The sequence below is a fragment of the Acinonyx jubatus genome, chromosome A2 (genome assembly GCF_027475565.1).
Source record: "Acinonyx jubatus isolate Ajub_Pintada_27869175 chromosome A2, VMU_Ajub_asm_v1.0, whole genome shotgun sequence".
NCBI lineage: Eukaryota > Metazoa > Chordata > Mammalia > Carnivora > Felidae > Acinonyx > Acinonyx jubatus.
Genome location: NC_069383.1, coordinates 11561463 through 11587140, shown reverse-complemented (window position 1 = coordinate 11587140; position 25678 = coordinate 11561463). Strand labels below are relative to the sequence as shown.

The following is a 25678-nucleotide window of genomic DNA, read 5'->3' as shown; positions in this document are numbered from 1 at the left end:
AACATGTACAAGGGTTCCCTTTTCTCCACATCTTGCCAACGTTTGTTATTTATTATTTGATAATAGCCATCCTAACATAGGTAAGGTGGTATCTCATTGTGGTTTTGATTTGTATTTCCCTGATTATTGGTGATGTTGAGATATCTTTTCATATGCCTGTTGGCCATCTGTATGTCTTCTTGAAAAAAACGTCTGCTCAGGACTTGGCTAATCTTAAAAATCTGGTCATTTGTTGCTTTTGCTATTGAGTTATATGCATTCTTTATATAGTTTGGATATTAACCCTTTATCAGATATATGGTTTGCAAATATTTTCTCCCAATCCCTAGCTTACCCTTTCATTTTGTTGATTGTTTCCTTTGCTGTTAAAAAGCTTTTAATTTGATGTAATCCTACTTGTTTATTTTTGCTTTTGTTGCTTGAGCTTTTGGTGTCAATTAAAAAAAATCATTGCCTAGACCAATATCAGGGGTGTTTTCCCTATAATTTCTTCTAGGAGTTTCTAAGCCTTAGAGTTTAGTCTTTAATTCATTTTGAGTTTATTTTTGTATATGTGTAAGATAAATGTCTCTTTATTTTCTGTGGACCTGGGGGACTCTTGAATGCTGAGTCCTGTTGGATCACATAGCTAAGGAGTCAGTCCCTCAAGTGGCAGCCATAAAAATTTAGGTGCTGGATATGTGGTCCAATTACTTTAATCCTCAGAGACAAGCTGGGAGTTGTGGGTTCTCTCCCAGTTGTAAGGAACTGTACTAGTAGTGGAGATTGTGCCACTGATGTGTCTCACTAATGTGTCTACCTGTTTTGATGTGGGTATTTTCTGTCATCCTATGAGTAGGAGTTGCCCCACTCCTTTTTGCATTTCTCTTGGAATGGATCTGTATGTAGGTGCTTATTTAGAGCATCCATGGGATGAGACAAAGTCCTATTCTGCCCCCTTGCTGACTGCCTTTCAGATTTTATTGTATATTAAAGGAGCATTAGGTACCTGGCAAAAAGGTAAGGTAGCCAAAGTTGTAACGAATAATGAGAAGAGAACACAAACAAATTTATACTGGAGAGAGAGCACAATAGGACTCTTAACTGTAATAATTGTTCAACACTGGTTTTGAGGCAAGTAAATATTTTCTCAGACTAATCATGATTAAAGAAAAGCAAAGTGAAGGGTGGTTGAGGAAGTATTATAAGCAGGAAAGAAGGAACTGTTGAAAGAATGGATCAAGTTTCGAGAAGGTAATTAAAGAAATTTATGAAAATGCACGTGTCTGAATCATGAATGAGTAGGGTGTTCCTGGGACTACTTGTTCTATTTTGTTGTTTAAGAGGTAAGAGCATTAAAGCATAGATAGTCTTCATCTTTCTGCTCAGTGACCCTAATCTGACATCTGCGTGGGTTTTGGGATGGGCGGGCAGCTATCTCTGCCCTCAATCTCTCTTGCTGACTTTAGTTACTATTTTCCCTTATGTTGTAGGCTGCAAGAAAAGGGAAGTTGTGAGCAGGCAGTGGTTCAAAATATTTTTTAAATCTTATGTATCCCTTTTTAATGTTCAAAAATGACATAATAATAACAAATTAGTTCTACTGAAAAAGCACTTCCTTCAGGGGGAAATAGGAGGAAACTCCATTCCAATGTACATCTATGCGAACTCATACTTTCTTTTCTGCCTTGGACAATGAAGAAGAATCCTTAAACATTTGTGTTTCTTTCCTCTCTGTATCAAGTCTTCTTTGCTTTCTTTTGAGCCCACCTACAAAGGTTAAATGATTAGTCGCGGTAAATTGAAAAGAGAAAAATAAAAAGAACAAGATACCATTACAATACTTTTCCCTTTCTGATCCCACTGAGGGCTGAGAGACCAAAGGCCAAGAGGATTAAGGGCAATAACAAAAAGCAAAAAGTCTTCAAAGCCCTCCTGTCCATTCCTGAACCTTCAGTTTTGTGGAAGATTGCCTCCAATTTTATTTATGTTTGAATTTATGGAGGGGATGTGTGGAGAAAATAATGTTTACTACCTTATCTACTCCAAGGCAGAGGTCATGTTACTACTAATACTTCCTCTACTTCCTCTACTACTAGTAATGGTTCTCAAAGTACTTTCCTCATAAGTTACCTACGTTTGAGCTTAAATGTACTTGTGAGTGGGATGATATGCCTCTGTTTCATGTATAAAAGCTTGTCACCTAGCCCAAATCGCATAGCTGTAAATAAATAATAAAATCAATTTTTAAAATCTAGGTTCTCTGATTCCAGATCTTTCCACAAGGATCTGACTTTTCCCAATATTTCCTTTTGTAATAAATGTACCATTTTTCATTATGATGGGATTAGTTGACATATGTAAAGTAGCTTTAAAAAACTTTCCAACCAAATTTTCTTCATTGTTTATCACTTTACCTACCATTGTCACCTACCAAACTCTACTTGCTCTGGAATCTGAGGTAAGTTTGTAAGATGTGAGCTCCTAGAATTGCACTACATTATCTCCAGGCTTTAACAGGGTCTCCCTGAGACCACTTCCTGTCCTTATGAAGGTTCTGGCCTGACTCTGATGCAGAGTGGATATGTTGGGATAAAACCTTCCATCTTGGCCTGCGAATAGTCTGAAACATCTGGTAAAGGCTAGCCAATTGCATACAGTATGTATTCACTAAAATGGTTCTTTGATTCAACAGATTCTCTTATCTCTGACCTTTTGCAGATTAATGATTCTCACATGTTTTTAATGGAAACAGATAACCAGACATGGGTGAGAGAATTTATTCTCCTCGGCCTGTCCAGTGACTTGTATGTGCAGGTCTTTCTCTTTGTTTTGTTCTTAGTCATGTACTTGGTGACAGTCCTGGGAAATTTCCTTATTGTTGCTCTGATCTGCCTGGACAGCAGACTCCACACTCCCATGTACTTCTTTCTCACCAACCTCTCCCTTGTTGATGTCTCTTATGCCACAAGCATCATTCCTCAGATGTTAGTGCATCTTCTTGCAGAACATAAAGCAATCCCATTTGTGAGCTGTGCATCCCAGTTATTTTTCTCTCTAGGCTGGGGTGGGATTGAGTTTGTTCTACTGGCAGTGATGGCCTACGACCGCTATGTGGCTGTATGCGACCCCCTGCGATACTCGGTCATCATGCATGGAGGGCTGTGTACTAGGTTGGCCATCACATCCTGGGTCAGTGGTTCTCTCAACTCTCTCATTCATACTGCCATCACCCTTCAGCTGCCCATGTGCACAAACAAGTATATTGATCACATATCATGTGAAATTTTAGCTGTGGTCAGACTGGCCTGTGTGGACACCTCCTCCAATGAGATCATAATCATGGTTTCTAGCATCGTTCTGCTGATGACACCCTTCTGCCTGGTCCTCTTGTCCTACATCCAGATCATCTCCACCATCCTGAAGATCCAGTCCACAGAGGGAAGAAAGAAAGCCTTCCACACCTGTGCGTCTCACCTCGCAGTGGTTGTCTTGTGCTATGGCATGGCCATTTTCACTTACATCCAGCCCCGCTCCAGCCCCTCTATTCTTCAGGAGAAGTTGATCTCTCTCTTCTATGCTGTTTTGACACCCATGTTGAACCCTATGATTTATAGTGTAAGGAATAAGGAGGTGAAGGGGGCCTGGCAGAAACTACTAGGGCAGTTATCTGGACTAACATCAAAACTGGCAACTTGATGAATCCTGAGCATTAGTTAGAGAAAGGAGCTTTGCCTGTGAGTTCTTTCACTTAACTCAGATATGGCAGGCATCACCTGCATTGTCCTAGCAACCAGGAAGGAGATGATGATACATGTCCTGGTGATGCTAGGTAGGAGGTTGAGTGGTTGGGTTGGGGTGTGGGCTGTGGGTATATTTTTATGTCACAGCAGCATGTTCAGTGGAGTAGAGGAGTGAACTTCTCACCCTTACTCAGTTTTCATTCATATGCAGTAATTGAGGCAATAGCATTTACCATTTACAATTACTGAGAGTAATTGAAGACAATGCAATTTACTGTTTTGATTAGTCACATTGTGATCAGTGACCTATTCATGAGTCTTACCTTGGAACACAGGTTTTTATTCATCCACATTTTGTAAAAGATTATCATATTTCCATTGGGAACAAAATCATTGTCAATTTGAAGACTCACTTAAAATGTAAGTATATGTAGCCATATTTAGTAATTGAGTCATTGTTCGAAGAAGAAAGTTGCTATCAAAGCTGATGAAGATTTTTTGTGCTAGACCTACTATTGGATATAAAGACTATCTGAGTAATGGAAATAATTGAGTGGAGATAATAATTGAGTGGAGAAATATCAACTAAAATTTTTGTTTTACCCTGATAAGGTTAAACCAAGTGTTGTTTGTAGACAATGACATTATTGGCTAAGAAAAATCTGAGATCTAGTTACTGCTAATTTATTGTGTATACATCAGCATTCATTCAAAGGTAAAAATTCTCTAATTCTGAAAATTCAGTGAACTTTTTCTCTGAAACTTTAGAAATAAAATAAGCAAATAAGCAATGAGATAAATGTATAAAACATCAAAGACATAGTTCATGTAAGAAAAACAGTTTCCTTAGGCAATCAGTGAAAGATAATGCAGCTTAGGGACACCTGGGTGGCTCAGTTGGTTGAACCTCCAACTCTTGATTTTGGCTCAGGTCATGATCTCATGGTCATGAGATTGAGCCCCAAGTTGGGCTCTGCACTGGGAACAGAGCCTGCTTAAGATTCTCTCCCTCCCTTTGGGGCTCCTGGCTGGCTCAGTCGGTTAAGTGTCCAGCTTCGGCTCAGGTCATAATCTCACGGTTCATGGATTCGAGCCCTGCATGGGGCTCTGTGCTGACAATTCAGAGCCTGGAGCCTGCTTTGGATTCTGTGTCTCCCTCTCTCTCTTCTCCTCCTCCACTCATGCTCTGTCTCTCTCTCAAAAATAAATGAAACATTAAAAAAAAAAAAAAGATTTTCTCCCTCCCTCTGCCCACTCTCCCCTACAAAAAAGTAAAAAATAAGAAAAATAATGCAGCTTTGATGTGGATTTGGGGTTATCAGGATAGGTCAGTCTGCTGTGCAGATGTTACTTTCAAGTCTCCATATTAAAAGCCTTCTTGTATATCCCCCAGCTCAAACACACAAACACAAGGCCCTACTCAACCTTTGTAAATTTAGTGAGTTAGCATCATCTGTGAGTATACCTCACCTCTGACAATAAACCTCAGTAAAATAAAAGGGGGAGAAATGATTAAATGGAATTTGTGGGAGATAGAGGAGAAATAATATGATAATTGTGAATCTTCTGACTTTCTTCAAGAACCTCAAAATGGTGCCCTCCTTTTGTCCCTTTGTCTCTCCGTTGAGTCTTTAATTCATATTTGGTTGATTTTTATTTGGGAGTTAATGATCAGGAGATGAAGGGTTTTCACTGACACCTGTTTTCTCTGTGAAACAAGAAGAGGTGCCCATTGCGGAGAATGTAGAAGAGGGAAGGCAGGACTAAGAGGTGTGGGAACGGTGAAGGTTAAAACCCATCTGGGTTCTAGGAGAACGTGCCCCATTAGCTGTGGATGCCATTCTCTGGAATTTCATGCAGTATAAATTACAGGGTCATAATGGTCAAGTTTTCCCTCTGATATGTGACCAACTTTATCTTTGTTCTTAGCCTTCTCTAAAATAAAGTCACACATGATCATTCCGTGAGTATCAACTTTGTTGAAGACACTGCAGTAGGCATTGAGGGTATAAAAGTAGTGTTTAGATATGGCCATTGCTCAGGAAGTAGTATTGTAGGACAGGGGTTGGGAAACTTTTTGTAATTGACCAGTTCGTAAATATTTTAGACTTTGGGGACCATGTAGTCTACATCACAGCTACTCAACTCTGCCATTGCAGCACTAAAACAGCCATAGACAACACATAAAAGAATGAGTGTGGCTAGTACCAATAAATCTTAGTTTATGAACACTGAAATTTGAATTTTATAAGTTATTAAAATATTCTTTTAAACCATTTAAAACATGTAAAACACATCTTCTTCTTGTGGGCTATACAAAAATAGGCAGTGGGTCAAATTTGGCCTCTGGGCTCTAGTTTTTTACACCATTATAGAAGAAATAGTATAAAAAGGTAAAATTATAACACAAGGTATGCACAGAAAGAGCTCTGAAAATGCAAGGAAAGAAGGGATATTTTTTTCTTCTGGATGTGGAATGGGGGTCGTATAGGTGAAGGCTTCTGAGAGAAGATGAAGTAGTTCTCATTTGAGTTTCCATTTCATAAAGCATCTAATTTCTCTAAGTCACTTAGGTTCAATTACCTAAGATCTAAGGACTCCTTACTAATGGATAAATGGAGGAGATGAATCATGTATTGAGCACCATCTTTGGCATCTGTAGAATACAAATTGGATGATTTGTATTACTTCTTAGACCTTGAAGAATTTAACTACAGTGACAGGTCTGTAAGAACACATTCTTTTATATTCAAGCTGAAGCTTTCATTCTACTGTCCCTTATCCTAATACATGGGGCCATCAGGTGTCTCCCCATTCATTTCATTAAAGTGCAGCATTTTAGATCTAAACCTGCCCCTGTTAAATATAGTTGCACACTACCAAGTCAGTGTCCATATGGTTTGGTTGTCCTTTCAGCTCCATCATTGGGTTAGGCTGCTCTTTTTTTTTTTTTTAATATAATTTATTGTCAAGTTAGCTAACCTACAGTGTTTATGGTATGCTCTTGGCTTCGGGAGTAGACTCCTGTGTTTCATCACTCACAACATCCAGTGCTCATCCCAACAAGTGTCCTTCTCAATGCCCATCACCCATTTTCCCCTACCCCCCATTCCCCGACTCCCTTCCACCCTCAGTTCTCCATGTTTAAAAGTCTCTTATGGTTTGCCTCCCTCTCTGTTTGTAACTATATATATATTCTTTTCCCTTTCCCCATGGTCTTCTGTGAAGTTTCTCAACTTCTGCATATAAGAAGTATGAGCCATTAGCCATCTACATTAGCCATTTGGTTGCCTTCTTTGGAAGAGTGTTCATGTCTTCCCATTTCTTCACTGGATTATTTGTTTTTTGGGTGTTGAGTTTGGTAAGTTCTTTATAGATTTTGGATACTAACCCTTTATCAGATATGTCATTTGCAAATATCTTCTCCAATTCTGTTGCCTGCCTTTTAGTTTTGTTCATTGTTTCCTTTGCAGTGCAGAAGCTTTTTATCTTGATGAGGTCCCAATAGTTCATTTTTGCTTTTATTTCTCTTGCCTTTGGAGACATGTCAAGTAAGAAGTTGCTGCACCTGAGGTCAAAGAGGTTGTTGTCTATTTTTTCCTCTAGGAATTTGATGGTTTCCTGTCTCACATTTAGGTCTTTCATCCATTTTGAGTTTATTTTTGTTTATGGTGTAAGACAGCGGTCCAGTTTCATTCTTCTGCATGTTGCTGTCCAGTTCTCCCAGCACCATTTGCAAAAGAGACTGTCTTTTTTCCATTGGATACTCTTTCCTGCTTTGTCAAAGATTAGTTGGCCATCCATTTGGGTCCAATTCTGCGTTCTCTATTCTATTCCATTGGTCTATATGTCTGTTTTTGTGCCAGTACTATACTGTCTTGATGATTATAGCTTTGTAGTACAGGGTAAAGTCTGGGATTGTGATGTGGGTTAGGCTGCTCTTGGTGAAGTCAGATCTTCAATATCAGTTATCTGATAGAACATTTCTTTTATCAATTATATACACATTACTCCCTGACTCCTTTGAGCCTTGTCTATCTTCCTCATCAAAGTGCAACAGGATATTAAACAAGTGCAATCCTGGAAAAAATTACAAAACTTAAGTAAGACTCAGCTTTATTTTCCATAACATGAAGAATAATAACCCCCTAGAGAAGTCTGAGTGGATGGAATGAAAAATTATATGTAAAGCACTTAGTAAAATGTCTGACACACAAAAATACTTGGTAACTGTCAGCTACTATCATTGTTTTTTTTTTCTGATAGAGCATATTTCCCATATTCCCCCACTTTATTTCCTCCTTAACTCTCTAAAAAATGTTTTAGAACTGTTACCTAGTCCACCCAGAGCGATGTAAGGAGTCTGACACAAAAGTAGTTGCCTGCAAAGTGTTTCAAGAACATACCTCTGATTTTTGGCAACAAAGAACAAATTTTGTCTCATGCCTTCTTAATGGGGGGAATATCATCCCCAAGAGGGCAAAAATTGGTCCTTTTGGCGGGGGTAAATATCTTAATTATTGCAATGGTTATGGTCCTTTAAAGGGCCATGGTACATAAACAGATTATACACTATATATCTGTGCGGTTAAAATTTCATGGGGTGTGGGTGGTTAATAAAAGATACCTGAAAAGTTTCCTGAGGTGAAAAATAGTGAATAAAAGATTAAGAAACACGGGTCTATCTATAGAGAACTATTTCTTGTTTGGGCACAATTATTCACAAGTGAATCATAAGCACAAAGACAGAAGACAAGTAGCCTAAGGTTAATTAACTATGGACTTGATGCCTGCCTCATCTGTTTTTGACTGTTTTGGTGTCCATTCATGGACATGTCTACTTTGACCTACTCTATCTAAGTAAATCCTTCTGCCCAATTGGTTCCCGCACCTGTTTTGGGCCTGTATAATCTCATGGGTGTAGACAATAGAATGTTGCTGAATGAGTTCATCTTGCCTTGGGACCTGAGTCACTGGAGAGTCTATTATGTTCCTGGCCATGTGCCTGATGGCAGTGCTGTGATACTTCATCAAGCCCTTCTGAGCAGCCCAAACACCTGGCCAGCTATATATGTATATATATATGTATCTGTATCTGTATATGTATGTGTATGTGTATGTGTATGTGTGTATGTGTGTGTGTGTGTATTTACTAAATGGCTATGTTTTGTGGGGTTCTATATGATAGCACTGTTCACACGTGCTTATTCACTTTTTGGGAACCCAAATATCTAGGAAGTTTTATAGGGGATATTCAAATTCCCATCAGTCTATAAAATAGGATTTAAGTCAAATTCACAAAAATCTGAAAGAACAGAGCAATCTTTGCTGGCACCTGTGCTAAACTTACAGCTTATAAATTTTAGAGGCCTCCTAAGTCTAGTAAGTTTGTGTTGACACCTCTCCTCAAAATATGGAAATGATTATTCACATAGTACAGAGGAAGAGTTTGAATTTCACATATATATATAACTTGTGTGAGTTCAGACAGCTAGCAATCTACACTTAGTGCCTGGATTTGGTGCAAATGTGGCTTGTCTGATTCCAAATTTAAACAAGGACACCCCTCTTGGGATATCAGCTGTGTGGATCAACATTTAGCTGGAAGACGTGAAAATCTCACAGAGCCATAATGTTACTATTATAGTTAGGATAGTTACAGTTTAAAGTAATAAAGTCAAAAAAAATTGATATAAGCAAAACTGACAAGTAAGTAAATGAAATACTGTAACTGTGGAATATAGTCCCGAGTTGGTATCTGAATAGCTGAATCTAGAATCCAGAGTGTTTTGAAGTATGTCTATCTTTTTGTTTTTTCCTTTCAGGCTTGCTTTTCTCTGTGGCCTTATTCTATTCTATGGCTCATAGATTTCCTCCATGAGGTACAAAAAGTAAACTTGGAGGCCCCAGATATGCATTATGACATGAGAGACAAAATCCTGACTTGTCTGCCAGCTCCAGCAGAAAAGTCTCAGAGATGGGCTTGAATTGGCTTAGGCTAGATCATGTGGCCCTCCCTCATCTAAGCTCTCTGTTAGAGTTATGAGGCACTTTGATCATTCATTAGCATATTTCATTGACTTGAATCATTGTGACTTATGGAAACTTGTTTTTATCTCTTCACATACTTCATTTGGATAAGTGTTCCATGCATACTTGAAAAAAATGTATTTTCTGTTATTGTTGATTGGAATATTCTATAAATGTCAATTAGGTCAAGGTTGATAATGTTCAAGTTTTCAGTTTCCTTACTGATTCCTTACTCTTCCCTTACTTATGCTTGTTCTATCAACTATTAAGAGACAGGTATTAAAATGTCTAACTGTGGATTTGTCTATTTCTTCTTGCATTACTGTCAGTTTTTGCTTTACGTGTTCTGAAGCTCTGTTGTTAAGCACCCAAATATTTATGCTTGTTCTGTATTCTCCATTAATTGAACCCTTTATAATTCAGAATAATGAAACGCCTTTCCTTATCCCTGGTAATGTAACATAGAAACTCCAGGTTTCTCTTAATTGTCCCTAAGATCCCTAGGGATTTAAAAGTCCCTAAGATCAAAAGAAACACCATATCTCAGGGATCCCTGTCCTTCATTGCCTGATATCCAGTGAAAATTGTTGTTTTGTATGTTTTGCCCTCATCTGTAGTTGTTCAGGTGCAAGGATAAATCCAATCCCTCTTTCTCTGTCTTGGCTAGAAACAGAAGTCTTTTCTTAGGTTTTTAAAACCTACTTCAGATTCTGCAATCACTTTCTTACTGTGACAAATATCATGAGGAAACATGTCTGAGAACTCAAAATAGTTACCAAGATCCTTTGACTTTTCTCCATTGGGATTCAGGTTAATCTGGTTCTAGAAACTGTACTCTGACCCATTGTCCCACACTGCTTCTACAATGTTTTATTTCTAGTGGTGAGAAGATAGGGCATCTCACAGGAGAACCTCTACCTTCCAGAACTTCCTAAACCAACCACTTCCCAGATATATATATGGGAAACACTTCCATAAAGCTATGTTACTCTGTGAGTTTCTGACTCCTATTTTCTGCAGAAGGTGTATATATCAGATAAAGTCTCACTAAAGAGTTTACCATTATTTTTTGCAAAAAAAATTCTATTTCGACTTTGATTTTCTTAAAAATCAGAAGCTATAACTGTACAACAAAGACATTTTAAAAACACAAAAACTTTGACTTGATTTTACTGTGATACAAGAGAGTTTTATGTAACAGTGGGTGGGGATATTGTGTTGTTACTTGGGAGATTTTTAATAAAGTTAGGCATATTAAATATAATGCTTGGGATGCCTGGGTGGCTCAGTCTGTTAAGCATCTCACTCTTGATTTCAGCTCAGGTCCTGATCTCACAGTTGTGAGATCAAGCCCCATATTGGGCTCTGTGTTCGGTGTGGAGCCTGCTTAAGATTCTTTCTCTCTTCCTCTGCCGCCCACCCCACCCCCCGCTTGCTCATGCATGCTCTCTCTTACCCTCAAAAAAACAAATAAAAATTAAAAAATTAAATATAATGTTTCTCTTGTTATTAACAATGATTTACACAAAATGAAAATATTGTTAAAAAAATAGGTGTTCTACAAAACCTATGATTCAAAAAAGCATGGTGATTCTGGGGGAGGCTAGATCTAAATCCCTAAATCCCTGGGTGATTTGGGGCAAGGTGTTCCATCTCTCTAACCTCTTGTACAGAAAACAACTTTTAAAAGAAAAATCAGGGCCTATAGGTATGGGTATCAGCATTACTTGTGTTATTGTAAATTTGGGCAATATTACTTTGTATTAGGGGAGTTTTCATTTTTGAAGTGTTTGTTAACTATTATCTCATTCTGTAGTTTCATTAATTCACTGTAAGAACGGCAGTTACAGAGTACCACCAACTGGGTGGCTTCAACAGCAGAAACATATTTTCTTGCAATTCCAGATTCTAGAAGTCTGAGATCAAGGTCTTGACAAGGTTACGTTCCTTGGAGGTTTCTGTCTTTTCTGTAGGTGGGTGTCTTTTCCCTGTGTCTTCATATAGTCTTCCCTCCCTGCATGTGTGTTTCTTAATTTTTTCTTAGAAGAACCCCGGTCACATTGGATTAGGGCCCACCTTACCTTAATCACCTCTTTAAAGACCCTGCCTCCAATATTGTCACAGTCTGAGGTTCTGAGAGTTAAGATTTCGACATATGAATTTGGAGGGGACAAGTTCAGCCCATAACATTCTTATATTCAACAAAGATTAGTGCCATGGCTGTTACAACCCCATTCCTTTATGCTTTACCCACTAAGGTAGAGAGAACTGGCATTGTTATTCCCACTCAAAATATGAGAAAACCAGTATCAGAAGAGAATTTGGAAAGGCTACAAAGAACTTAATTTGAGTGGTATTTTAGTTTCTGTAGAATTGCTAAGGCTTATTAAAAGATAAGAAAGGTCTCTTAAGGATAAGAAAGGTCTTATAGATAAGAAAAACTCTTTGAAATAAAATTTCATCACAAGCAGTTTTACAGAGATGCAATTTTGCTCAGGGCTATCGCAAGTACTAAGTGGTATCTAACTATTATTTAGGTATTTTATAAGTACTGTATAAGAACTCTCTATGTGTACTTACTAAACACTAAGTGTTAAGTACTATTGCTAGAGGTCAAGTGAAAGTCAACTTTGTGATAATTTGTGAGCACTTAGAGATCCATAAGGAGACACTTAAGAGGAAGGAGAGGATGTGACTGAACAAGTCCCTTGCACTTCTTGATTTTCCTTATTTTTTTTAAAGAAAAGGGCATGATTGAATGGCACATATATAGAAATTAGGAAGAAGAGCCGATTCATGCAAAGATGATAATTTGATTATCGTAAACTTATGTGTTGTACACATGAAATAAATGCAGATATCACGTGACCCAACTTTCTAGTCAGTAGAAGGTTAATAATTGGGCTTATAGCTTGGTAAGGCAACATGTTCCAACTAGTAAATTGCATCCCTTCGGAATAAGAAGTCCCATGCAGGGCACATCCATTGCTGAGCAAAACTTGGGTTTGATTACATTTTTTTACTCTCCCCTCTCTCTGTGTTATACAATTGAGTTCCAGAGTGAAGTAGGATTGAAATGATTCTGTTTCATGGAAGTTTGACAGATCACACCCAGATAGCTATCTTTAAGGAAATACTTCAAATGTAGATTTTATTTCTCTAAGGCTTTGGGATTTTTTTCAGGATATTTTATATTCCATCAGCTTTTGGTAAGTTATATTTTAACAGAAATTTGTCCTTTAAGTTTTTAAATTTATTGATGTAAATGTATTCATATTTTTGCTTTTTCTCCTCTGAATGTCTACCAAATTTGTACTTATATCCTTTTTTTATTCTACTATTATTTTATTCTGTATTATTCCCCTTTCTCAAAATTATGTTTATTGATAGATATTTTACACATAGCAAAACTCATTCTTTTAAAGTGTATAGTTATCTAATTTTTGACAAAAGTTTATAGGTCATAACAAGGTTATATAGGTCATAAACAAGATATAGAATAGTCCCAAACGTTTCCTTGTTCCTGTGTGTGGTCAATGCCCTCTTCACTCCAGCCCCAGGCAATTGCTGATCACATTTCTGTTCCTATAATTTTGGCTTTTCCAGTATGTTAAATAAATATAATCATAATGAAGGTAGCCTTTTGTGCCTTTCTTCTTTTACTTGCAATAATACCATCAAAATTCTTGCATACTGCTGTATATAGCTGTAGTTTATTTCTTTTCATTGCCAAGTAGTGCTCCATTGTGTGGATGTACCACAGTCTGCTTATTCATTCACCAGTTGATAGATATTTGGGTTATCTCCAGATTTGAGCAATTATGAACTAAAGTAATATATGTGTTAGGGTATAAGTCTTTTTGTGGACACATACTTTTAATTTTTCTTGGGTAAATTCTTACAGGTGGGGTTGCTGGAATATAAGGTAAGTATATACTTAACATTATAAAAAAATACCAAACTCTTAAGTGGCTATACAATTTTGCATTTCCACCAGAAGCACACAAGAGTTCCGTTTGTTCCACATCATTATCAGAATTTGGTATTGGCAGTTCTTTTATTTTTTCATTTTTATTTTTTAATTGCATTTTCTTGATACACTGATATCAGGTTCCACTTTATTTTTTTAATTATTATTTAAAATTTTTTATTTGAGAGAGAGAGAGAGCATGAGCAGGGGAGAGGGACAGAGGAACAGAGAGAGAATCTTAAGCATGATCAATGTTCAGCACTGAGGCCAGTGCGGGGCCTGACACAGGGCTTGTCACAGGGCTCGATCCCATGACCCTGGGATCATGACCTGAGCTGAAATCAAGAGTTGGACATCCAACTGACTGAGCCACCCAGGTTCCCCAGCAGTTCTGTCAATTTTAGGCATTCTAACAGATGTATAGTGACATCCGTTACGATTTTACTTGCAATTTCTAATGGCTAGTGATGTTGATCATCTTTCATTTGCATACTTGCCATATAGATTCTCCTTTTATTTCTTTTGCTTTCCTTATTGCATGACTAGAATCTACAGTACAATGTTGAATGGCAGTGCTGAGGGTAAACATCCTTGATTGTTTCTAATCTCAGAGTGGAAGCATTTAATCTTTCATCATTAAGAATGATGTAAATTATTAGAACTTTGTTTTTTTTTCAGATTGAGGGAATGCACCTCTATTTCTAGATTAGTTTTTATTATTAATGAGTGATAATAATTAATAATAATAAGCTTTTATTGTTAATGAATATTGAGTTTGATTTTGAACTAGTTTTTGGACTTACAGAAAATTTGCAAACACAGAACAGAAAGTTTCCCCAAATGTTAACATCTTGCAAAAACATAGTATATAACAAAATAAAAAAAGTAATAAAAAAGTAAATAGCATAACCACAAAGTCAACATTGGTGCAACTAATATTAACTAATTTCGTTTTTAGCTAAAGTATAATGCTTAAAATAATTTCATCAGTTTTCTCAATAATTATTTTTTGAAAAATTTCGGATGCTATGCAGGATTTCACATTGTATTTGCTTGTAATTTATCTTTAGTGTTTATCATTCTGCAAAAGTTCCAGTCTTTCCTTGTCTTTCTGTCTTGACACATTTTTTTTCTTTTTTTAATATGAAATTTGTTGTCAAATTGGTTTCCATATAACACCCAGTGCTCATCCCAACAGGTGCCCTCCTCAATACCCATCACCCACCCTCCCCTCCCTCCCACCCCCCATCAACAGTGTGGAAGTTCCTCAAAAAATTAAAAATAGATCTACCCTATGACCCAGCAATAGCACTGCTAGGAATTTACCCAAGGGATACAGGAGTGCTGATGCATAGGGGCACTTGTACCCCAATGTTTATAGCAGCATTTTCAACAATAGCCCAATTATGGAAAGAGCCAAAATGTCCATCAACTGTCTTGACACTTTTAAGGAGTACTGATCAGTTAAATGTTGTACTAACTTGCATTTCTTTGATAAACTCAACTTGGAAATAATATACTATGTTGTTATGTTTTTACTTAAATTCCAGTTAATTAATATACAGTGTAATATTAGATTCAGGGGTACAATATAGTGACTCAACACTTCCCTACATCACCTGGTGGTCATCACGATAAGTGCATTCCTAAATCCCCATCATCTATTTAACCCATCCCCCACCCACTTCCCTTTTGGTAACCCTCAGGTTGTTCTCTAGAGTTAAGAGGTTGTTTCTTCCTGAAACCAATACTACACTATATGTTAACTAACTTGAATTAAATAAATTAAAAAAGGAGTCTGTTTCTTAGTTTAACACTCTCTCTTTTTTTCCTTTTGCTCATTTGTTCTGTTTCTTAAATTCCACACATGAGCGAAATCATGTGGTATTTGGTCTTTCTGTGACTTCACTTAGCATAATACTCTCTAGTTCATCTGCATCATTGCAAATGGCAAACATTTCATTCTTTTTTATCACTGAATAATATTCCAGTGTGTGTGTGTGTGTGTGGTGTGTGTGTGTGTGTAGATGTCTTCTTTGTCCACTCATCAGTTGATGGACACTTAAGCTGTTTGTATAATTTGAATATTGTAGATAATGCTGTTATAAACATAGGGGTGCATGCAAGTAATATTACATATTTTTTTCTACAACTGCTTTAATAATTTTGTTTTTGTTGTTGCTTTTTGGAATCTTGATAATGTAGAATTTTGATAGTGTAGTACTTTGGGGTTTTTTTTCTTTACTTTTCTTTTTTTTTTTTTTACTTGGGGTTTGTTGACCCACTCAAATATGGAGGTTCATTCTCATCATCATGTTTAGAAATTTGGGGTTAATATTTTAAAAATATTGGTTATGTTTTTCCCTATACCCCATCTTTTCCCTTTTCCTTTTGGGACCCTGATTTCATGTTTGTTATTTCTCATAGCTTATTGAAACATTATTCAATTTTTTCAGTCTTATTTTTTTTTCCTCTTTCATTGTGGATGGGTTGTTTTGCTATGTCTGCAAGTCCTCTAACCTCTTTCTCTGCAGAGTCTAATCTGCTATTGATTGCATCTAGTCTATTTTTCATTTTAGATATTGTCAATTTCATCACTTTATAGTTTGAATTGAGTGTTTTTATATCCTTGGTTTCTTTCCTCATTGCTTAGGTTTTCCTCTGTCTTCTTGTGAAGACAGAAATATTTCACGTGAAGTATGCTTGTAATGACTATTGCAATGTGCTTGTATCCTAAGTATATCATTTGTGTCCTTTCTGTATGTATTTCCATTGACTTATTTTTCTCCTCATTATGGTGTATTTGGGTTTCCTCCCTTTGTGCTGTAGCCTAGAAACTCTCCTGCCTCTTTGAATGCCTGGAATTATTTTTATGAATTACAAACATTGTGACTTTTATATTTTGGGGTGTTGGGTCATTTTGCTTTCTTTTAAATATTTCTGTACTTTGTCCTGAGAGGCAGTTAAGTTGTTGGCATTTGTTTGGTCTTTTGAGGATTTCTTTTAAGGGTTGTTAGGTTAAATCCAGAAGCCTGAAGTGTGGGATGAACTTGTACCACTACTGAGATTATATTTTTCTGAAGGCCCTATTTGATGTCTTGGGTGTTAGACATCTTTCCATTTGGCTGGTGAGAACATGAAATGTTCTGAGCCTTGTGTTACCTCTAGAGATCATTCTGTTTACTTCTTTCTGGTGGTTCTTGCCTTGGTCTTGACAGATTCCTGAAATTCACACAAAGATTAGCAAATCAGCAAAAGATATAAAGATACCCATCTTCGGGTAACACAAATTCTGTCTCTTTGCAGCTCCCTCCTCTTTGGTACTCTGTCCCAAACTATGAACTATCTTTTCAATTTAGAAGATCATAGATTCTGTTTGGGTTCCCTCTCCTCATCCTGTGGCCTGGATATTCTTTCCAGGCAGTGAGAGGGGGCACTTGTGGCTCACCTCATTTGTTTCCCTTTTCTTGGTCATCCCTGTGCTGTGCTGCCTGTTGTCCAGTGAATGAAAACCATTGCCTGATATATTTTGTTCAGTTTTCTAGTTGTTTAAGGTAGGGGAATAAATACTATCCCTGTTATTCCATTATAGCTGGAAACTAAATTCACAATGACTTTTCATATTGATTAATTTAAAAAAATGCCTAATTATTGTATTGATTGTAATAATTTATCTATAGATTCTTTTGAATTCCCTACATAGAAAATTATATAATCTGCAAATAAAACAACAGAGCTGTTACTTCTTTCCAGTCCTCATATTGTTGTATTTTTTAGCCTGTCTTCTTGCATTGACTAGGACCACCAGTATAATGTTAAATAGAGATGAGTATAAGTAGCATTATTATTTTGTTTCTGAATTTACAGGGAATTCTTTCAAAATAATCACAATAAGTAGGATACTTACCCTATGTGCATTTATGAGATAAGTAAGTTCCCTATTTTTTTAAATCATGAGTTTATGTTTAAAATAATTTTCTATATCTATTAATATGATAGATATTAATATGATAATATAATTTTTTCTTCTCTTAATTATTAATGAGCTTAATAACATCAATAACATTACTAATGAGCTTAATTATTAATGAGCTTAATGAAACCAAACTTTCCTTCTTGTATAAAACTGACTTTGTCATATCAGTAATGAAGGCAATGTAATATTTCTCTAACAATAGATAAATAGACCAATGGGTCGGAAAAAAGAGTCTAGAAACCAACCTACACATTATTTATATGAGGAAAGAATGGTCTTTCAATAAAATTGGATATCCACATTGAAACACAATAAATTTGGTCTCCATCTCAAATAATACATAGGCATAAATTCCAGATATACTGTTGATTTAAATGTGAAAAGTAAAACATTAAAGTTCCCAAAGACTATGTTGAAGAATACCTTCATGATTTGGGTCGACAAAGATTTCTCACTCAAGAACAAAAAAGCAGTAACTATATGAAAAACAATTAATAAATAGAACTACATTAAAATTAAGACCATGTCTTCATCAGAGGCACCATTTGAGAATAAAAAAAGCACATGTGGGAGAAAACATTTGTGATCTATATAAACAACAGACTCATATAAAAAATATCCAAAGAACTAAAATCAATAAGAAAAAGAGAGATAATCCGATAGAAAAACAGGCAAGAAACTGAACACACACCTCAGAAAATGGAATCTTCAATGGCCAATAAATATTTAAAAATATGCACAGACTCATTAGTTATCAGAGAAATGTAAAATATAATCACAATGAGATACTACTCTATGCCCACCAGAATGGCAAAAATGAAGAAGACTCACATTCCAAGGATAAAGTTTAGACCAAAAGAAATCTTCATACATACATAGTTGGTGGGAATATAATTGGCACAACTGTTTTGACAATATTAGCTGAAGACAGACCTGCACATAATCCATGATGCAGCTATTGCACTTCTAGGTAGCAGAAATGGATATATATGACAAAATTGTCGTGTGTTTGTGTGTGTGTGTGTGTGTGTGTGTGTGTGTGTGTAAGAGACAGAAAGAGAGAGAGAGAGAGAAGGAGGGGAGGATGTTCCTAGCCATATTGTTTTCAATAGCCACAAACTAGAAACAACCTAAATGTCTATCAATAGAATGGATATATAATTTGAGATGCTTAAACTGGCTTGTAGATTTGTGTCATATTTGCAGAATATGAGAGCAGACATCTAGATACAAGAATAGTCAAATAATTTGATAGTTTCCAATTAAAAGCCTTTCAATAGTGAGACAAAAAGGGGAGAAGTCTCACCAAATAGTTGCATCAGTTGTGAAGAGAATATCTGTCCATAGCTCATGTACAACTTCAGAATCACGTTATAGGAGATGTTGCTTGAAGGGCCCCTCAGTGATCCCTAAATAATTGGGCACTTTGGGTCAAATGGTCTCAATCCTGGGTGCATGGACCAGAAAGTCATGGGCAAGTTGTAACTCTCTCAGAGGGAAACTGCAACAAAGACAGGAGAGTGTCTCCAGAGGAAACTGAGGCTTTGGATTGTCTTCTCGTGTTCCTGGGTCAGGACAAAGTAAATTCTTATTTGTAAATTCTTTTGAAAAATAAGTGAGAGTCTCAGGTGAGGAAGTCACCATTCAGAGAAGTAATAGAAGCCTCATCACCACAGCATAATTGGCCCATAGAGGTTGTCTCTCCGAGGAAAGAGAAAGTGACTTCTTCCAAATCCCACATCTTACCCATCTCTGCTCTTCCTGGGGGCAATGATGACCTTCCATCCTGGAGGTAAGGTAGTCATGCTCAGAGGTGTTCTACTGGGTTCTTAGGGCCAGCAGTCAGGGAACCCAGGGTTTCCTTCACACACAACACCTTCCTTGCCTCATGTGGCAATTGGATTGAATCTGGTTACCAGAGACAAAAATGTCTCATTTTGGCAATCGGTTTAGAGAAAACATATATATTTTTAATTTTATTAAAAAATTTATTATTATTAAGTTTAACATTTTAATTCCAATATAGTTAACACATAGTGTTATGTTATCTATAGATATAGATCTATATGTATCTATATCTATATGTATAGATAATATAAAGAATATATATTTTGGGTAGTCAAACTGAGGAGAAAGTTCTTTCAGATACCTCTGGGAAATGCAGCATCTAGCATAGGGTTTTGGCCGCATCCAAAGGGATCACTGGGCTTAGCCACCACAGGTCATATCCCCTGCACCATACTGCACCCCTTGGCACCTGCCCACTCCTGGAAATCTGCACCAGCAGACAGGTTTGTGCTAACCAGCGTTCCTAAATGATGATGGTCATAATGTGATTTCATCTAGATAGCTGGCTTCAAACTTTCTGTTGCGCCAGCAGAAACCATGCTAAGCATGGGTGTTTCTATTTGTAATCCACACCTTCCTGGGCCTTTAAGGAAGGCCCTGACCTTTAAAAATCAGGCATTACTACATTTAAAAATCAAGCCCTTAAGTAGTTATCAGTTTTTGAGAAGTGAAAGACTCAAACCTCTAAGAGATTTTTTTAATCAGATTTTTAAGCAAATTCTCCTTATTTGGTACCTGAGAATACGTTAATCGTCGGATACCTCCAGCACGGTTTTTTGTTTTTGTTATTGTTGTTGTTGTTGTTGTTGTTTCTTGTAGCCCTCTGCTGGTCAAGTTCCTCCATTCACCTTCCCAGGACTAGCTCATGAAATACTATCTGTAGATGGTCCAGTTCCATTGATGGTCCCAGATACAGAGTTTTCCCCTTTAAGGTCGCTTGTGTCTCTCCTTTGTACCCAAGTACTTTGGCCTTGATACCTTTGTATCCCAATTTTTCCTTTTTCATTAGGGCTAAAGAAATATGTTTCCTCCTTCTTTGATAGAAACATAACAAAGTAACTTGCTTACCTCTTGAAGCTCTGGAGTAAATTCTAAAGAATTAAAGAACACTTTGTACTTATATCGTTTCCCCTCGTTGTAACTTGCATAAATTATCTCTTAGTGTGAGTATGGTTTATCAGGCTTGGTTTATTCACAGGTAAAGATTTTCATTCATATGCAAATGCCCACAGACCCTTCTCTGCTGGCTAATCCCAGCATCTCAGGCACCCTATTTATCTGTGGTTAGCTGCATTTACTGTCACAAGTACCCTTCACAAAAAGTGTGATTTTCATCACAAATGGCGTTATCTGATCACAGACAGCAAGCAGATAATGTCTCCTTGGGACAGCTGTGCATGAGTTTGACTTTCTCTACCCAAAGGGCAGAGTAATTAGGAGGACAGAGGATGTGGGGACAGAGCAGTTCATGAGGTTTTTGGAAATGACTTGTGATTTGAGTAAGGTGCAAACAAGATTCATGAGTTCTAAAGAGAATTTCTGAATACTAGAGCCCTTGAACTTTCTGAAATACTGATACGTCAGCAGGATTACAGAGTTTGGAGATGTTATTGAGCAGACTAGAGTATCACCTTCTGGTCATGTAAGTTATGGTAGAGGGAGCATTAGCACAAGGGTGTGATAAGACAGTTTCCTAAGGAGGAAAAATAGTCAAATAGCTCAGATGAGGATAAAAGAAAAGATAATCAACAGTCTTTTCATTGAATTAATTCTGGTTAACTATGTTCCATCAGAGAACAGACTCCAAACCCAGGATCACTACCCAGGATACATACAGAGTCAGCAGAATGTGCAGCCAGTTTTTCATTATATCTTAGTTAATAGGCTAATATATGTGGCAAGTATTTGAATGCCTGTCATTTCTTAGGGAAGCTACTTAATGCATCTTTGACTTTGATTTGTTTCTTCCCAGTCATACCCGTGCTATGCTACTCTTCCAAAGGAGGAGGAAAAGAACATTGCAGATTCTTTCCGCTTACCCTCTCACAAAGATAAGACAGATGAAGATTTTCCAAAAGAGAGGCTGATCACCCAAGGCCTTCACTCTTTATTTCACTGACTGTGAAATGCAATGTTTTCATTTTTTTTTTTTTGCTGCTGAAAAATCTGTTTTATATTTGCTACCTTCTAACTTGCAACCTAAAACTTCTGATTTTAAAATGGTGAAAATTGAGTTTTTCATTTGCACAGATACTCTGGAAGTAAATGGTAAATTAAAAACAACAGTTAATGCCTGTTAGGCTCCATTCAGTATGGATTTTGAGGTAGTAAGGAGGGCATACTGGTATCCTATAAAGAAGTAAACAAACTCCTTGTTTAGGAACTGACCCTAAGAAAGAAAAGGATGTTTTCATTAATTTTTTTAACTCAAATGTCTAAGCATTTTAATAAAAACTTTCCCATTTAAGGAAGGAGAAGAATTTTCTCCTTCCTTGAATTGAGCCATATCAATGGGTTCTATTGTGGTCCCAAACCCTGAAGGAGACATATAATCTGGGAAAGCACACAATGCAATGTTAGATGGCTTTCGGTCTGAATGACCTCATCAGCCCCTCTGCCACCTTAATTATCTGGTATTGGTTGGTTTATAACTTGGATTTGGTCCTCAGAGGCTCATGGGCAGGGAAAACCAGACCTGGATGAGTGAGTTCATTCTGCTGGGGCTGTCCAGATGCTGGAACACTCAGGTCTCCCTCTTTGTCCTTTTCCTGGTCATGTATCTGGTGACTGTGCTGGGGAACTTCCTCATCATCCTCCTTATCAGACTGGACAGCAGGCTACACACACCTATGTACTTTTTCCTCAGTGTCCTGTCATTTGTGGACATCTGTTATACCAACAGCACCGTCCCACAGATGCTTGTTCACTTCCTGTCAGCCCGGAAGTCCATCCCGTTCCACAGCTGTGTGCTCCAGCTGTTTATCTCCCTGGCCATGGGCAGCTCCGAGTTTTTCCTGCTGGGAGCCATGGCCTATGACCGCTATGTGGCCGTGTGCCACCCGCTGCACTACACAGCCATCATGCATGGGGGGCTTTGCCTGGCGCTGGCTACTGGCTGCTTGGGGGCTGGCTTCATGAATTCACTGGTGCAGGCAGTGATCATCTTCCAGCTACCTTTGTGCCATAATGTCATTAATCACTTTGCCTGTGAGATGTTGGCTGTGCTGAGGCTGACCTGTGTGGACATCTCCTTCAACAAGGTCATGGTGGCCATCTCAGGATTTTTGGTGATCATGCTTCCCTGTTTTCTGGTTCTGTTCTCCTATGCTCGTATAGTTGCTGCTATTCTGCATATCCGCTCCGCCCAAGGACGCTGCAAAGCATTTGAGACCTGTGCTTCCCACCTCACTGTGGTTTCCATGTGCTTTGGAACAGCCATCTTCACATACTTGAGACCCTCTGCTGGCTCCTCAGCAGAGCAAGAGAAGATGGTCGCTCTATTCTACGCTGTGGTGACCCCGATGCTAAATCCCTTAATCTACAGCTTGAGGAACAAGGAGGTAATGAGCGCCCTAAGAAGACTGTTGGGAAAATTAAGTGAAAAAAGGTGAAGATTCAAAGAATTTCTCCTTCCTTCCAAAAGCCCAAAGAATGACATTTCAAACAAAGAGGAAATGATGGACATGCCCTTTTCTCCAGATTTGCTGATAAGGTAGATCAAGGTGAGCACAGTTTTGAAGACTGACTTTTCACATTAGTCCACATTTTGACTATGTATTACCACCTTCTTATGCATACAGTAAAAAAAAAAAAGCATCCAGTTATTAAGTTGGGTGGGGTCTGCTGGGTTAGCAGTCTTTCCAGAGTTTACATTCTCCCCTCCCCTTTCTTATTTCTCCCGCATATGCCCCTAGGAAATGCAGTGTGGACAATGAAAAGTCTCAGAATGAGGGCAGCCACGCTTCACATCTTGACCCACCCCTCACCAGCAATGTGACTTTAACAAATATGTTTAATATCTCTGACCTCCAGTTTCCTCAACCATCAAAAGAAGGAATGACATTCAATGTGTGATTATTTTGAAGATTATAGATAATCTATGTAAAATACTTGCTAGGGTGGTGGTATAGATATTCAAGTATTTAAAAAAAATTAATGTTTATTTTTGAGGGAGGGAGAGTGGGGGAGAGGCAGAGAGAGAGAGGGAAACACAGAATCTGAAGCAGGCTCCAGGCTCTGAGCTGTAAGCACAGAGCCCGGCACGGGGCTCAAACTCTCGAACCGTGAGATCTTGACCTGAGCCAAAGCTGGACGTTTCACTGACGGAGCCACTCAGGTGCTCCTCAACTATATTTTTTAATGTTTATTTATTTTGAGAGAGAGCTCACGCACAAGCGGGGGCAGAGACAGAGAAGACAGAGAATGCCAGTAGGCTCCTTACTATCAGTTGTTAACATGGAGCCCAGCGTGGCGCTTGATCTCATGAACTGTGAGATCATCACCCAAGCTGGAATCAAGAGTTGGACGCTTAACTGAGCCACCCAGGAGTCTTCATATTCAACTATTTTTATAAATAGTTTTTAGGACAAAATTGTAGGCTAAGCATTATGCAACCTTCTCTCCATATACAGTTGTTCAAAATGAACTTTCTTTCTATTGTATGGCTGTAGTAGACCCTGTGCTCTGTCTGCTCCAGGTGACCATCTTACCCATAACCATGGCATCTATCTATAGATCTCTCTCTCTCCCCCAATCTCTGATCTCTCAATATCTCAGCCATTCATTTGTTATATAATTTTTAGCTCTGAGGCAGGCAAAAGCTCAAGCTTTCTCATGAGCTTTAAGCACATGTATCCAGTTGCTTGCTTAACACCTTCATTTATATCATGTGAGTTACATTCTTAACATAGTTAAAATAGAATGTGCTTGGTATGTCTTTGAAGTCTCTTTAATCTATAAGTTATGTCCAACTCTTTCTTTATCCTGCAATTTATTTGAGTGGCCCAGGCCATTTGACCTGCAGAAGGCACTTTTTCTTAGAAAATAAATGTGGTCACATCTTTATCCTGTTTCGAATAAAGTCCCGCTTCACACATGTGGGGTCTGACGTGGTCCGGATGTTGCACCAGAGATAATTAATCATATTCCTCAATAGATGGATCATTATCACCTACATTTTATTAATTGTTAAAAATTAATTAATTCGTGGCAGCCACTATGGAAAACAATATGGAAGTTCCTAAAGAAATTAAAAATAGAACTACTATATGATCCAATAATTTACTACTGGGTATTTACCCAACAAATATGAAAACACTAATTAGAAAAGATATATGCACCCCTGTGTTTATTGCAACATTATTTACAATAGTCAAATTATGGAATCAGCCCAACTTGCCACTGATAGAAGAATGGATCAAGAAGATGTGGTGTGTGTGTGTGTGTGTGTGTATGTATATATATATATAATGGAATATTACTCATCCATAAAAAATAATGAAATCTTGCCATTTGCAGCAACATGGATGGATATAGAGGGCATAATGCTAAGTGAGATAAGTCAGAGAATGACAAATAACATATGATTTCACTCATATGTGGAATTTAAGAAGTAAAACAAAGAAAGAAAAGAGAGACAAACCAAAAAAACAGACCCTTAACTATAGAGAACAAATAGATGGTTACCAGGGGGGAGGTGGGTGGAAGATGGGTGAAATAGGTGAATGGGATTAAGGGTACACTCATCATGATGAGCACTAGCGATGACATATGGAACTGTTGAATCACTCTATTGTACACATGTAACTAATATAATGCTGTGTGATAACTTTGCTGAATTAAAAACTTAAAAATTAATTATCTTTTATCTCATTTTTATTTCTTCCTTGTGTGGACAACTCTTCTAATATGTTTAATGTATGTAATTATGTTTGAGAGCATATTTATGTAATTGTTAAGAATGCATTGCATTTGTAACTACTCGTGATGTAGTTGTTTTCACTCACCACTGTATTTTTAAGATCCATACATATGGCTAGTCTATTACTTCTAACGGTTCATAGTGATCCATAGTAAACCATATTCTAACTAACACTCTATTATGGCACCCAACTTCCCACCATCACATATGGC

The 25678-nt window shown here is 37.5% G+C and overlaps 1 protein-coding gene and 1 pseudogene across 1 annotated transcript; both read left to right on the top strand.

Moving 5' to 3' along the window:
• The first annotated feature begins 2686 nt into the window (after positions 1 to 2686).
• On the top strand, positions 2687 to 3719 carry LOC106980758 (olfactory receptor-like protein OLF3; annotated as a pseudogene).
• An 18136-nt stretch (positions 3720 to 21855) lies between these two features.
• Positions 21856 to 23451, top strand: LOC106980737 (olfactory receptor-like protein OLF3). Its single transcript, XM_015078809.2, has one exon. It carries the CDS (start codon positions 22222 to 22224, stop codon positions 23155 to 23157), a length of 936 nt encoding a protein of 311 aa, XP_014934295.1. The 5' UTR covers positions 21856 to 22221; the 3' UTR covers positions 23158 to 23451.
• Positions 23452 to 25678: the final 2227 nt, after the last annotated feature.

Bases quoted from the DNA above. Each gene is read 5' to 3' on its own strand.
- LOC106980737 (XM_015078809.2), top strand. From the start codon at position 22,222: ATGGGCAGGGAAAACCAGACCTGGATGAGTGAGTTCATTCTGCTGGGG.